At 38.5% G+C, this 13,384-nt stretch overlaps 1 protein-coding gene across 2 annotated transcripts in view; it reads right to left on the bottom strand.

The window, feature by feature from the left end:
* The window catches only part of FBXL7 (F-box and leucine rich repeat protein 7), a 187,000-nt gene that overhangs the window by 140,587 nt on the left and 33,029 nt on the right, over positions 1-13,384 (bottom strand). Inside the window, exon 2 of one of the 2 annotated variants that reach the window (XM_082045106.1) lies at positions 1,050-1,139. In XM_082045106.1, coding sequence (XP_081901232.1) covers positions 1,050-1,139 — 90 coding nt within the window. Of the gene's footprint in view, positions 1-1,049; positions 1,140-13,384 lie in introns of those variants that run through there. The other variant, XM_082045107.1, reaches the window with a different exon arrangement.

Raw genomic sequence — 13,384 nt, 5'->3', positions numbered from 1 at the left:
TATGCATGCCTAACAACAATATCTTGTGATTTCTATGGTCATTTATTACTTACATGAACTGTTTTTACTTTATAGATTCTACAGTCATAGTCAGACTTGCCAAGCTAGAACTATTCAAAGTCCATGATTTCTTTTAACCATAAGAAATAAAGCCAGACTTGTAAGTCAGAACTTGTGACTTAATTTGTAACGCCAGAAGTGTAAGAAATCAGAATTATTATTTGGTAATTACTAAATACAACCAACTTATTATGACATAGTTGACCAGAAGTAGTAGTTAAGGCACATAAATTTATCATGTAAAGATCCTTTCAGCTTATATCATTACATATAGATTCAATGATTTCCTCTCAGCCTTTGAAGACACTCTTATAAAAACTAGAGAAAATAAACTTTCATTTAACAGAGTACACCTACTCACATATAAGAAGGCAGCAGGAAAGGATCAGCATTTCTCTGTTCATAGGCCAGTTAGTACAGCTTTGTATTAATACTGACACGTAAGACAGCCCCTTTTGCCAGACATTAAAAATCTACTCCCAGATGATCACATACTCCAGTAACTCTAGGTGAGGTGTGTTGAACTAATTAAATCCTTGTCAGCTCTTCATGGCCATAGCTACATTTTTGAAAACTTGGCACAAATGACTCATATTTTCATAGTGTTTATAGTACAAAAATAAGAGGCCAAGATTGAACCTAGAATGTATGCCAAAAAGCTTCCATTAAGTATATTCTTCAAAAATAAGATCAAAATTGGACCACATGAAATCTTAAGTAAAAAGCCTTTGTTGAAAAAGTAACATGCAAAATTACTCAAAATTCTCTACACTTTTCTTCTGCAGAAGTATCTTAAGTACTTTGTCACAAGCTTAAATCAGACTACAGCAGGGAGAAGTGAAAACTGTATGCAGGAAGAACTGTTTTTTAATTACTCATACACCAATGATACTCTATGCAGAAGGAATGAGGAGAAGGAGTTCTTTTTCTGAAAATTGCTAGGATTATGCTGGGGGGCCTGACCTGGGTAATGAGTACCAGCTGCCTACCTTCACTGGTAGCTGCATTCTTCTGGGCTTTGGTGGGTGTGTGATCTGTACTTGAACTCACGTCGGATGAGATGCTTGAGCTGCCTTTGCCTGCAAAGGGAGAAAGAGGTGGATAGGGTGGGAGAGAGAGAGAACAAATATGAGTATCAACAGCAAAATACAAAGACCTTCCATATCAGAACCTGGCATGATTACAGGAAACTAAGCTTGAAGCAGCTGATGTGCATTTTGTACACACTGGAATAGGAGTTAACTATATTATAACTTATAGCATGTGCATCTTTACATGTACTAAGCTTGCAGACAATCTCCTATGTTACAGGGACTCTCCTTATGTATTTGCAAAAATCTGTTGTGAAAGAAAAGTTTGTCATTAACGACATTAAAAGAACTTTCATGATCAGTGTTCTCATTCAAATACTCCTAAGAGAAATCAGGACACACGGACACTGACCCTCATCAGCCTGAAGAGTTAAATTCAAAATGAGTTAAATGAGTTCAGATTTCTGTTTTATGTGTTCATATTATGTATTCAAGTCACTTGGTCATGTGAAAATGAACGCAAGGTATCTGCTGTTTCCTCCTACACCATGCTCACTGCTTGATGTAATACAGTAACTTAACTAACTTCTACAGTTGCTGTTCTTCACCTTTCATTTTTTAATGGGAAATCAGAACCAATGGATTGTTCTTCTCTTTCTTTCTTTCTTAAGACTTCTTCCTGCATTTCCAACATCAATGCTGTCAGACCTATAAGCAGGATGTCAAGGGAGTAGAGCAACTCCCTTATGAGGAAAGACTGAGGGAGTTGGGTCTCTTTAGTTTGGAGAAGAGGAGACTGAGGGGTCACCTCATTAATGTTATAAATACACAAAGGGTAAGTGTCATGAGGACGGAGCCAGGCTCTTCTCGGTGACAAACAATGGTAGGACAAGGGGTAATGGGTTTAAGCTGGAACATAAGAGGTTCCACTTAAACTTGAGAAGAAACTTCTTCTCAGTGAGGGTGACAGAACACTGGAACAGGCTGCCCAGGGAGGTTGTAGAGTCTCCTACTCTGGAGACATTCAAAACCCGTCTGGACATGTTCTTGTGTAGACTCATCTAGGTGTTCCTGCTCCGGCAGGGGGATTGGACTAGGTGATCTTTTGAGGTCCCTTCCAATCCCAAGCATTCTATGATTCTATGAAACCAGGTACAAGTTACCAACAGATCAAAACCAAATATACAAAGAAAATAATTAACTGAGATAGATACCAAAGAGCAGAAGGGGCTAAAATAAAGTTGTATTTTTATTTACCTATGAGGATCTAAGAATGAGTCACTCCTGTTCCCTTCACTAACTCCACTCAGTCTCAGCACCTACTTAACAGGGAATACATTCTGCTCTACAGCAGGAACCAGACCAACTACCCAATCAACAATACATGAGATAATTCTAGAGAGAGGAAAGGTAACTAATAGTGCTACATTTTAAGAAGTTATCTATACCCACAAACACTACATCAGTGAAGCCTTTAAGAGCTGTATTGTTTTTTTGGACCAAAATTATGCTGTATGCAGAAAGCTAGCTGACACCATGTTTCTGTCACTTGAACAAACCTATAATCATAGGAATGTTAGCAAGAGACTTTTCTGATCTGTTATTTCAATCAAGCATTCCTTGGGGTTCTGGGTTACAGTATGCCTGGCTTTCATAACATTTAGATGTAAGGAGGAGGTCTGCTTTTCTAAAGGTGCCACAACAGAACAAGGATTTAAGTTTTAATGGGAAACGACTGGAGAATGTGCAAACGTAGGTTGCTTCACAACCAAGGTACTGCCACTTAATCCGTCAGCCAGCCCTAGAGAATCGTTCTCCATGTAAAGTTGCTTAAGTTAACATGCTTAGATTTGAGAGAGGATTGTGGAGTGAAAGGATATTAAAAAGGCCAGAAGGAAGTAAAAAAGAAATGGCTAAGGGTAGTAGCCCAGTGGAATGAAGAGGAAAATAAAAATATATTTTCAGTGATTCACTAACTGCTTTTTACATTCTTTTAAGAAGTTAAGCAAACCCAAGAAGCAGTGCCTCTAGAATATCACTTTGATTGCTCTCAAGCTGACAAGAGATGGAGTAATGGACTGTGGTCTTCATAGAAACAGCTGCACCAAAATACCTCTCCAGCTAAGGCAACTAGGGTTGTGGTAGAAGAATGGCAGATGCAAAAAGAGAAGGATAAATGTAAAATACTCTTTCCCAGGAAGAGGCCAGATAATGTGAAACATCTGCAATAGTGGATAAACCAGTCATTAACAGCAAGAAAGGTACTTAGATGGTATTGCCACTACCAGCAACTCCCTATGTACCAAGCACTGCAACTGCAGAGTCAGAAAATAAGCTTCCAAAGCATGTCAGCACCCCTTAACAGATTAATAGAAAGAAGAAAGAAACAAACAAACAAAACCCAAAACAAAAAAAGACTGGAAAATAATATTTCCTCAAAGCAAATAAACAGGATTTCCTCTTAATTAAAATAAAAAAGGGGGAAGCGGTAAAAGGAAGTCAGTGATACCAAATAACAGCAGAGTTGCTTGCTGGTCATCTGTAGCATAGGTTGTTCTCACAAAGTGAATGCTTCCTGCAGCTACAGAGCTCCTCCATTATTTCTATTTACACCACATACCAGCAAGCCTCCAAGAACACAACAAATATTTTACCCACTGCAGAATGCTGATCACTAGTACATCCAATAGCAACATATTATTTACAGTTGCACACTTCTGTAGACACTGAAATATCAGCTACAGGTCCAGATATTTACCATTTAAATCTACTTGAACTTTAAAACAGTTTAATTCCTTGTGAAAAGTTAAAACTAGAAATTAAGAAAAAAAATACATAGTGGTTACTGCATTGGTTGGATACCAGCTCTTCCTACAATTATACTTTTAATATTTTTATGGTACTGTTAGTCTTCTCTTACTGTATACAGCCCCAAAACAACCCTTCTTCCTCACTGTCTAATCTGAAATTCTTCCTGGAAGCCAGGCTCTTCTCATTGGTTCTCAGTGACAGGAGAAGAGGCAATGGGCACAAATCAAAAGATAAGAAATTACATTTAAACATAAGACTTTTTTTTTATTTATTTAATTTACTATGATGATGGTCAAACACTAGAACAGGTTTGCACAGAGAGGCTGCGGAGTCTCCATCTTTGGGGATACTCAAAACCAAACAGAAGTGGCCATGAGCAGCCTGTTTTAGTTGACCCTGCTTTGAGCACTGAGGTTGAACCAAACAACTCAGAGGTGCCTTCCACTTCAACAGTTCCGTATCTTATAATTGGATACCTCTGCGAGAACAGCGCTTTGTAGACCAGTAAGCTGTGGTAATTGTCCTGTGATTTCAGCACTTTTATGAAAATTTCTTATACGACTTTCCAACTGACTACACCACGTTTTACCACACCTCCATTTTTTACCCTTAATAGTAAAGTACTAGATCTTACTACGGAGCTATGAACTTATATATCCAACAAATATCTACCCTAAACAGCTGCAAAAATAGGTCCCAAAGATGTTGCCTTTTTTTTCCACAGACAGCTTATCTCAATTAAGCTCTTCAAGAAAGATCTGCAGACATCTGCACTAGTAATGAATAACAGCAAAAGCAGTAGCCACCTTCTATGTGCCTTAACATTAAGTGAAACGCCCAAAACAAAACAGACATGAAAGAAAGTAGGCCTGTCATCCAGGGTTCATTCTCTGAAAATCACATCAAGAAGAGTCTGTAACAACAGGGAACTTTTCACTGGAAATGTTTTAAGCAGAAGTTCCATGTTAGAGGAGACACCCTCTAGTCCTCAGGTCAGAAAACAGCAGACCTGATAGAGAAGCCTTTTGCTATGCCATATTTGATGTCCACATACTACTTTCAGGAAGAGTGTTGCAAGGCAAAGAAAGGAGGCAAATTATGATTTAGTATATGGGACTGGTGCTATCAAACATTCAGCAAGTGGCATGAATTCCCATGCCTCTCACATTCACCTGAACTCATTTGAAGCAGGGTTCTTCTGCAGTGCTTTTTCCTCAGGGCATTATCCGCCTAATATGCCATGTAAGTTCCAAGACTGCTGATTTCCCTAATGCCATAGGAAAACTTGAAGTGTGGCATAAAAACTGGTCTTCAGAGATCAGTTCATCTCTTCAATTTAAGAAGTACACTGAGAAAGTCATAGCAAGTAAATATAACCTGACAGGGGTTCTAATACAACAACTAGAATGACCAGAGGGCAATATTGCCAAGACTACAGAAGTAATGACTGTATTTGATTCTCCGCTTAAACAAATTAAAGGCCTCCCAAATGTTTCCCTAGCATAACTTGCAATTGCCTAGAGTTTCCTTCATATATTCAATGGGGTTTTTTTAATTTCAAAGCCAGAAGTTGCATTCCAAAATAAAGTGCACTGTGGTAGTAGGTAGATATGGTAGAATAAAGCAATTTTCCCACAATACAACATAATCCACACCAGGAGTGAAGGTCGCATGGACTTAACCACACCTGCAAAGCATCACACCACTACACATTTGTAATTCAAATCATGTCTCTGACCTGCTTCTGAAGAAGCAAGTGTATGGATTTTTTTTTTTTCCATATACTAGTGCCAACGCCCTACAATAGCCATAGGAACAAGACTCCAGCCATCTAACCTAGTATGCTATTTCCTACACATTTTATTTTGATCCTGCTGGAAAGAAAATTAGAGTAAGGAAAGCATATAACAGATACTTCCCTTGAACACTGGCTCTACCTCCAGCTCTATGTAGCTCAAGGATTTTTTTTTGTTAGATATCTTTGTGTTCAATAGCCCTATTAAATCTACTTGGTCTCTTTTTGAGTCATGACTATTAAAATAAAGTGTTCCATTTACTTTTTACCACAAATAGCTATTTTGAATAAAATATTAGGTTTGTTTGTTTTATAAAAGTGTTTGCATCTTTGGTTTTGTTATCAGAACAGAATAAATACATATAATATAAAAGAGATGTTATGGACTATCCAATGAAACAACATTAGAAGGTTGTGCATGGAACTGGGTAGTCTTACTCCATATTTTGATATTGCTGAAAAAAAAAAAAAAAAGCAGCAATAGCTTTTCCCTGATACTTACATAGCAAGTTATATATATATATATATATATATATATATATTGTTTTTTTTTTTTTTTTTTTTCAAAAAGCATACTGCTTAAAACTCCAAATTCCTCTGTCAGTGTATTCCAAGCTGTTTAAAAACTTGCTGGACAGATGTAAGACTAAACACACACAAGGCATCTTAGCCAAATGGAAGGATTCGATAAACACTATAAAGTAGGGGTGTCAGACTCATTTTCACCAGTGGCCACAGGAGCCTCGTGGTTGCCTTCAAAGGGCCAAACGCACTTTTAGGCCTGTATAAATGTAACTACTTCAGTGAAAATGAGTTTGACACCCCTACTACAAAGTAAACAGCACAAACTGGTGAAAAGCAAACCTTGGATTCTGCCAGTTACACTGCTGAAAAGTGTCAAAGATATCACAAGTCAGTCAGGACAGAAACAACACAATTTCAGCTTACCCAGGGAAGTACAGCCTGTATCTGAAAGTCCAAGACTGAAAAACTACTTTAAGTAGCACATATGCAAAGCCTGCCTATTACAGACAGTGCTTCTGACTGTATGACTGTCACCTTTTCTGTTTAATTTTGTTATTTTCACAGAATCACAGAATGTTAGGGATTGGAAGGGACCTCGAAAGATCACCTAGCGCAATCCCTCTGCCAGAGCAGGAACACCTAGATGAGGTTACACAGGAAGGTGTCCAGGCGGGTTTTGAATGTCTCCAGAGAAGGAGACTCCACAAGCCCCCTGGGCAGCCTGTTCCAGTGCTCTGTCACCCTTACTGAGAAGAAGTTTCTTCTCAAATTTAAGCGGAACCTCTTGTGTTCCAGTTTGAACCCCTTACCCCTTGGTCCTATCATTGGTTGTCACCTGGCTCCATCCTCATGACACTCACCCTTTATATATTTGTAAACATTAATGAGGTGACCCCTCAGTCTCCTCTTCTCCAAGCTAAAGAGACCCAGCTCCCTCAGCCTTTCCTCATATGGGAGATGCTCCACTCTCTTGATCATCTTAGTTGCTCTGTGCTGGACTCTCTCCAGCAGTTCCCAGTACTTCTTTAACTGGGGGGCCCAGAACTGGATACAATATTCCAGGTGTGGTCTCACCATGGCAGAGTAGAGGGGAAGGAGAACCTCTCTCGACCTACTAACCACCCCCCTTCTAATACACCTCATTGTTACTGCACATCCAGCCAGCATAAACAGAGGCTGCGTGAATTAAGTGTTATACAAGGCATAAGATACATGAGATTCATTGACTCCTGTGACAGATGAAGGTGTGTCCTGGCAGCAAGTCCCTTTCACTCTGCCCTGTAATAGTTCTATTAGGGTTTTTTGTAGGACATTTGCTCCTGGATTTTGAGGTAGGGGGTGGCTGTGCTGTATTATACACACCCTTCTAAGATCACGTACAAACAGACTGACTTCACATGTGCCATCCTGGAAAATAACAGCAGTATTACTCTTGACATCAAGTTTTAATCTGATGGCACCTGACTTCAGCAGGCAGTGACAGTTACCTCAGGAGTTAAATGGACAGAAGGGCCAAGTCCACCGCCATGCCAAAGCTAAACATTAAACAAAATGCCAAAACAGAAAACCAAAACATAACTCAGGAAAAAGAAAGAGCAAAAAGCAGTGAAGTCCAGAATATGAGCCATTAATCTTTTTAACTGTCCAAAAGGATTATATTGCAATGGCTTTCATGTAAAGAAGTCTGAAAAGGCCTTTTACTTGAGCCATCAATTCTTATACAAATGACATTAGTAAAATTCAGCTTCTCAACATGAAAGGGCATATGCATAGGGCTTTTCTACCAGATGATCATTACTTTCTCTTTTATATTGTCAGACAAGAATTTTTTTAATCAAATATATGCCAACTACATCAAGAAGAGATCCAGGAAAAAAAAAATAGCTAATCCAAACCTCAAAGCATCAGAGATCATGCAAAAGGAAAGAAAAATCTCTTTTCCTTCTCTTGTATGAACAACATACATTATGCTGGTCCAAGTCTCCAAAACCTCAAATGTATCTCTTTACAGCCTACATGTCCAGAGACCCCAGACTCCGAATGTGTTTCTAAGTATCTTCATGGAAATCAGCAGCCCACTGCAATACTTCAGCTTTGAGGATATACAGTGTCCTTTGAATATGCAATATATCAGTTCATTTATCCAAAGCAAAAGCAAAGTTGGACTACACACTTTAGGCAATCATTCTCCTTGGACTTTACAGTTCTACCAATGGAAATTATGAGTCATAAAACTGGTTTCCATTTATTAACTCCTAAAAGCTGAGCAAACTACCACCAATTTAACATCAAAGTTCCCCATCTACAAGCACTGCCACTTATTGAACTCCTTTCAAGATGGATTATACGTTAATTTGCAAATCCACTGTGTCCTGCTGCCCTAGAATCTTAGGAGTAGGGTTCTCAAGTGACTTTCCTTCAAACCAAGTCAAAACATGTGACAACATAACACACACAGGCTACAAATTTCATTGTACCCAACACATTCATCAGGATGCAATAAAACAAACAGTAATCCACACCAACTCCAACCCTGAAGAAAAGAAATAAACTGAGTGTTTCACAGGAAGCATACTGAAGATTGGAGAGTTTGCAGATAAGAAGCAGCACTGGCACTTTGGGACAATATTTCTTAAAACTTTCAAGTATACAATCTCTATAAGCATTTTTACTTTTTAAAAAAATATATATATATTTATTTATTTTTAAATCATAACTCAAATATTCCAGGATTACTTAATTTGGCTGTGAAATTTGGGTGCAGGTGCCAAGGCAGGAGTGCCAGGTTGGCCCCTGTGAAGAGCGGCCTGGGCTGCCCTGTACTGGTTCCAGCTGGTCCCAGCACAGGGCACAGCTGAGCCCCTCCAGCCATGGGCAGGCACCTCAGAGTAGCACAGCCTTGAGACACAGCACCCTAATATTGCCTTTTTTACACAACAAGATCCAATAAGCCACATGCAAGTTGTAGCTGCAATACCAAGGGCAATGAGGATCGGTTTAATTCTGATGTAAATAATTTGACTGCGGAAGTTCTGCAGCTAGCAAGATGCAATGGTTTACCCACTATTCTGTGAAATGCTTGAAAAACTTACATAAAAATGCATTTGTGGGACTGAATTTTTTGGAACTGTTTAGCAGAATTATGTTTATTGCTAGCAAGGTAAGCTTATTCAGAGAGGCTGAATTAAAAATGTAAAACTTAAGTAAGATTCTTCATAGTCACAGATTGTGCCATACTGGAGGCAGATTTGATGTACTGGGTTTGTAGCTGTGACATCTTTAGCTTGCTTCTTGGTGACAAATAATTCACTATGACTTCAGAATGGTTAAAGACTTCATTAAGTCTTCGAGCAGACTCATCTAATGATCAAAAATGGGCAGAGCACATATTTTTAGTGTTCTCAAGTAACCTGTCTCACTCCATTGCCTCCCACATGTAACAGTTGATGACACTGATCCCTTTTCTAGATAGTTTTACCACTCACAGATGAGGCTTTTTCACCAACAAAACTAAAAGAGATTACTAAAGTCATCATCATTTTTGAAGATAGTACATCTCTGCTTATAAAAAAAAGCATTTCACAATACAGAGTGATGAACTGCACACACTACTGATAAGTTTATGAAGAAGTAATAATGTGTCATAAACTACTCTGATACAAGGCCTCTCTTTGCAGCCTACTAAGCAGCCTGCACAGCAGAAGGCAATGCTAATTTGCAGCCAAATTTTGCACCCGTCCCAAATGTTAAGCTCTACATTTCAAACACCCACAAACAATTTCAAAAGCCCATGAACAATTTAGTCTAGGAGGTAAATATTATTTAAGTAATGCTGCCTGAGACGAATGGAAGGGCATTCCTTATTTGACCTCAAAGTGAGGAAACAAGATGAGAAGTCTGTAACATCCTCTTTTTGTTACCTTACAGGACTAGCATTACTCATGACTGAGTCTTAAAATACTATCTTTCACTGAAATGGCTTAACCTGTACTCCAAAAAGCAGTTCTTACTCTGTACCTTTCTACTTTGCTGCAGAAACAGGGAAATAAAACTTTGCCTTTCCCACTAACCACAGAATTTTCTTAGAAAATGTTTCATTCATTCAATATTGGTCTATTCATTACAAATTATCTTCCAATCACCAACGTGTTTTAAGAGGGTTATTTACTGAAGATAGGCTGTTCTAAAGTTTGGTTAGAAACAACAACTTCCTTAGTATATACTACCTAACCTTAACTCTACTGTTTAATCCTACAGCTGAAAATAATTATTAAACCAACACAACAAATTACCCAACAGAATTGAGTCAGAACAAAACAAAATCCTTTTTTTGGCTTTATACTATCTCTGAGAATGTCACTTCATTGCCAAGTTCTCCACCAATGGCTGCTCCAAATTTGTTTTTACCCAACTCTGCTGAAATTTAAACAAAATTCTAATCATGTATATTCAGAAAAGGCAATGGTTCTTCAGTTCAATACCAAACATAAATTGATATGCTACATTTTCATGCTACCACATGAGACATACCAGTGGGCAGAGGTAGGCTGAGAGGATAAACTCCAGTATAGATTCTGAAGTGGCTGCAGAACCTACCGTTCCACTGGAAGGTATCAGGCATTTGGTACAAGTTTGAACTTCATTAGAAAGTAATATACTGTTCACAAGTCCAAAGTCAAAACTACCAAACGTTTGCTTTCTGTGATAACACTATTAACACTTAAAATCTGTATTTAGATTTTCACAAACAACTAGTCCCAGCATTTGAACAAAAAAGGTTAACGTTAAACTTGCTCTATCAATTTTACCACTCGTTTCACCTAAAGCATGAAAGTTATGATATTCCCAATGATAATTTTCATCCATTTCTTAGAACTTCATCCAATACATGCACTAAAATGCAAAGTGCCTATTTTTGCTGCATGAACAGATGCCCTGTGTTCACAGTAAAAGGTAGTTGTGAATGTTCTTATTCTAACATCCAGCTGTGCTCCTTACAGCTTATAAGACATCATCAATCTCACAAATGCAGTTTTAATCAGCATTTGAAGATTTAACTACGGGCGTGCAGAACCCTTTATTGAATACACTGTATGGTCCCCAGTCATGCCTCATCTCTCCACCCAGAAGGAAGTCTAAAAGCAAAACTACCCTGTCAAGCTGACTGCAAAACTCCACTTGCTCATCCATGAGGAGGATCCAAAGCAAGTCTTGGTCCCAATCCACTTCCCAGCTCTCAAGTACCTTTCAATACCTGACTTATCTTTTCTACTGAAATCTACTACATGCTACTGTTTGTTCACTTTGCCAGACCTTTCCCAGGCTGGCTGAGCTTTCACCAGTCCCTGGTCTTAGCCTCCCTCGCAGACTTCATTCTTAACATGACTCATTTGCAGAGCACCACCTGGGAGAGGTGGATAAGTAAAGGCAAATTTTCCAACTTACCAAAACATGCACAGCAGCAGTACAGACCATGAAGGCAATTGAATATGACATGGAAGTCAATGTCATACTCAATTCACAATTGAGTCAATTGTCTCAATTGAAGTCTATCTCAATTCAAGTTTAGATTTTTGTAGAAGACTTTCCACTCAAATCAGAGCTTCTGCATGTGCTTGAGTCAGATAATAGATCTCCAAAACTTCTCCCATGGTATCGGTATTGCCACAGCCTACATTGGGTGCTATTATCTGAAATCTAACAAAGTTTGGGTACCACAATGAAAACACATAGAAGTTCTGCTAAAGGTGTTTTACTTTCCTGGTCTGATACTAAATGGGCACAACAAGGTATAGCATAGATTGCAGATCTGCTTAGAAAAAGTCATTCCCTTCTCCTCTATCTCAGTCCTGAGCTGGATCTGCAAACTAAACAGATTCTTCCTATAACTGCATGACTGCTAAATCAGATACAGTGGAAGCAGAAAGAACCCACAGCTGCAGCAGTGCTGGGGGAGCGGCTCTTTTGGTGTAGTACAATAGTAACACCACAATAACCAACCTCACATTAGCCCCCAAATTTTCAGTTTGAAAATCAAAAGCTGGTTAAGTAAAACTCAAGAGCAATGAGGTGAGGAAGTGAAATGCCTTTATCAAGACAAAGTACTCTGGTATCGATGTACGCCATGAACAGTTAAGCAGAAATCTTTCACATGAAAATACAGATCCGAAAGCCTAAGACAACTTTAAGTAAAGAAGAACAAAGGAATCTGACAGCTAAGGAAAAACAGACAAGGATCACTTTACTCCTTTAGATAAACACAGTCACTTCCAGCTTTTCTTCACTGGTGGATACAGGGAGGGAAAGAGGGGGGAGGGGAAGTGGCTGACTCAAGGACGTAAGTAAAAAGAGACTGAAAAATTGTGGAATATGAAAACTAAATAAAACAGATTTGTGAAAAAGACATACAACAAAGTGGTATCTTAAAGGCAATTAAAAAGAGACACTCTGCACGCTTGAGAAATAGGTCTGTTTTTTCTGTTGACCATCAAGTTTGGAGAGGTCACAAGCCACACACTAGCAGGTTCAGAAACCAAATTTGTCAGTACACATAACCGAAATAAAAGTAATTAAGAGTATGAAAGAAGCTGTGCTCACAAAACAAAATTGAATCAAACTAAGGCTTCACACTGTATATTTGACAATCAGCTTTGAATTTCACAACATTCAAAGAAAAAGGAGGAAGAAACCTGAAGAACCTCTTACTTTGTACTAACCACAGAATGTCTGGCTATGTTGGCAAGCAAAAGAAAAAAAAAAAAAAAAAAAAACAAACAACAAAACCACAACACAAAAAGCACACACACACACCAGTACCTGCCTGATTTTTTTTTTATTTTATTTTAGCACAGTTTTATCAGATCACTTATTACAACAGAAATATTTCAATTATTCCCACTGAAAACTCAGTAGTTTCAATTGCATAACTTAATCATCTTCTGGTCTTAGCTCCATATGTAGACTGCGCACCACTACAGTTTGCTGCTGCAATCACTGCCTGAACACTGGGAAGATTTGCTTAATTCAAAACAACAGAGGCTCAGCTGCTCCCAGAATACAAGCAGGATAGTAATTCTCCATAGAAACAATGTGGCCTTCGGTGCCAATTCAGCATTTTTGTTTCATCTGTAGCATTATCTATATTTCAGCTGCCTTCCACATA

Source organism: Streptopelia decaocto (genome assembly GCF_964273445.1).
Source record: "Streptopelia decaocto genome assembly, chromosome: 2".
Classification (NCBI taxonomy): domain Eukaryota; kingdom Metazoa; phylum Chordata; class Aves; order Columbiformes; family Columbidae; genus Streptopelia; species Streptopelia decaocto.
The sequence above is the reverse complement of the archived record's forward strand: the minus strand, read 5'-3'. Positions and strand labels throughout refer to the sequence as shown.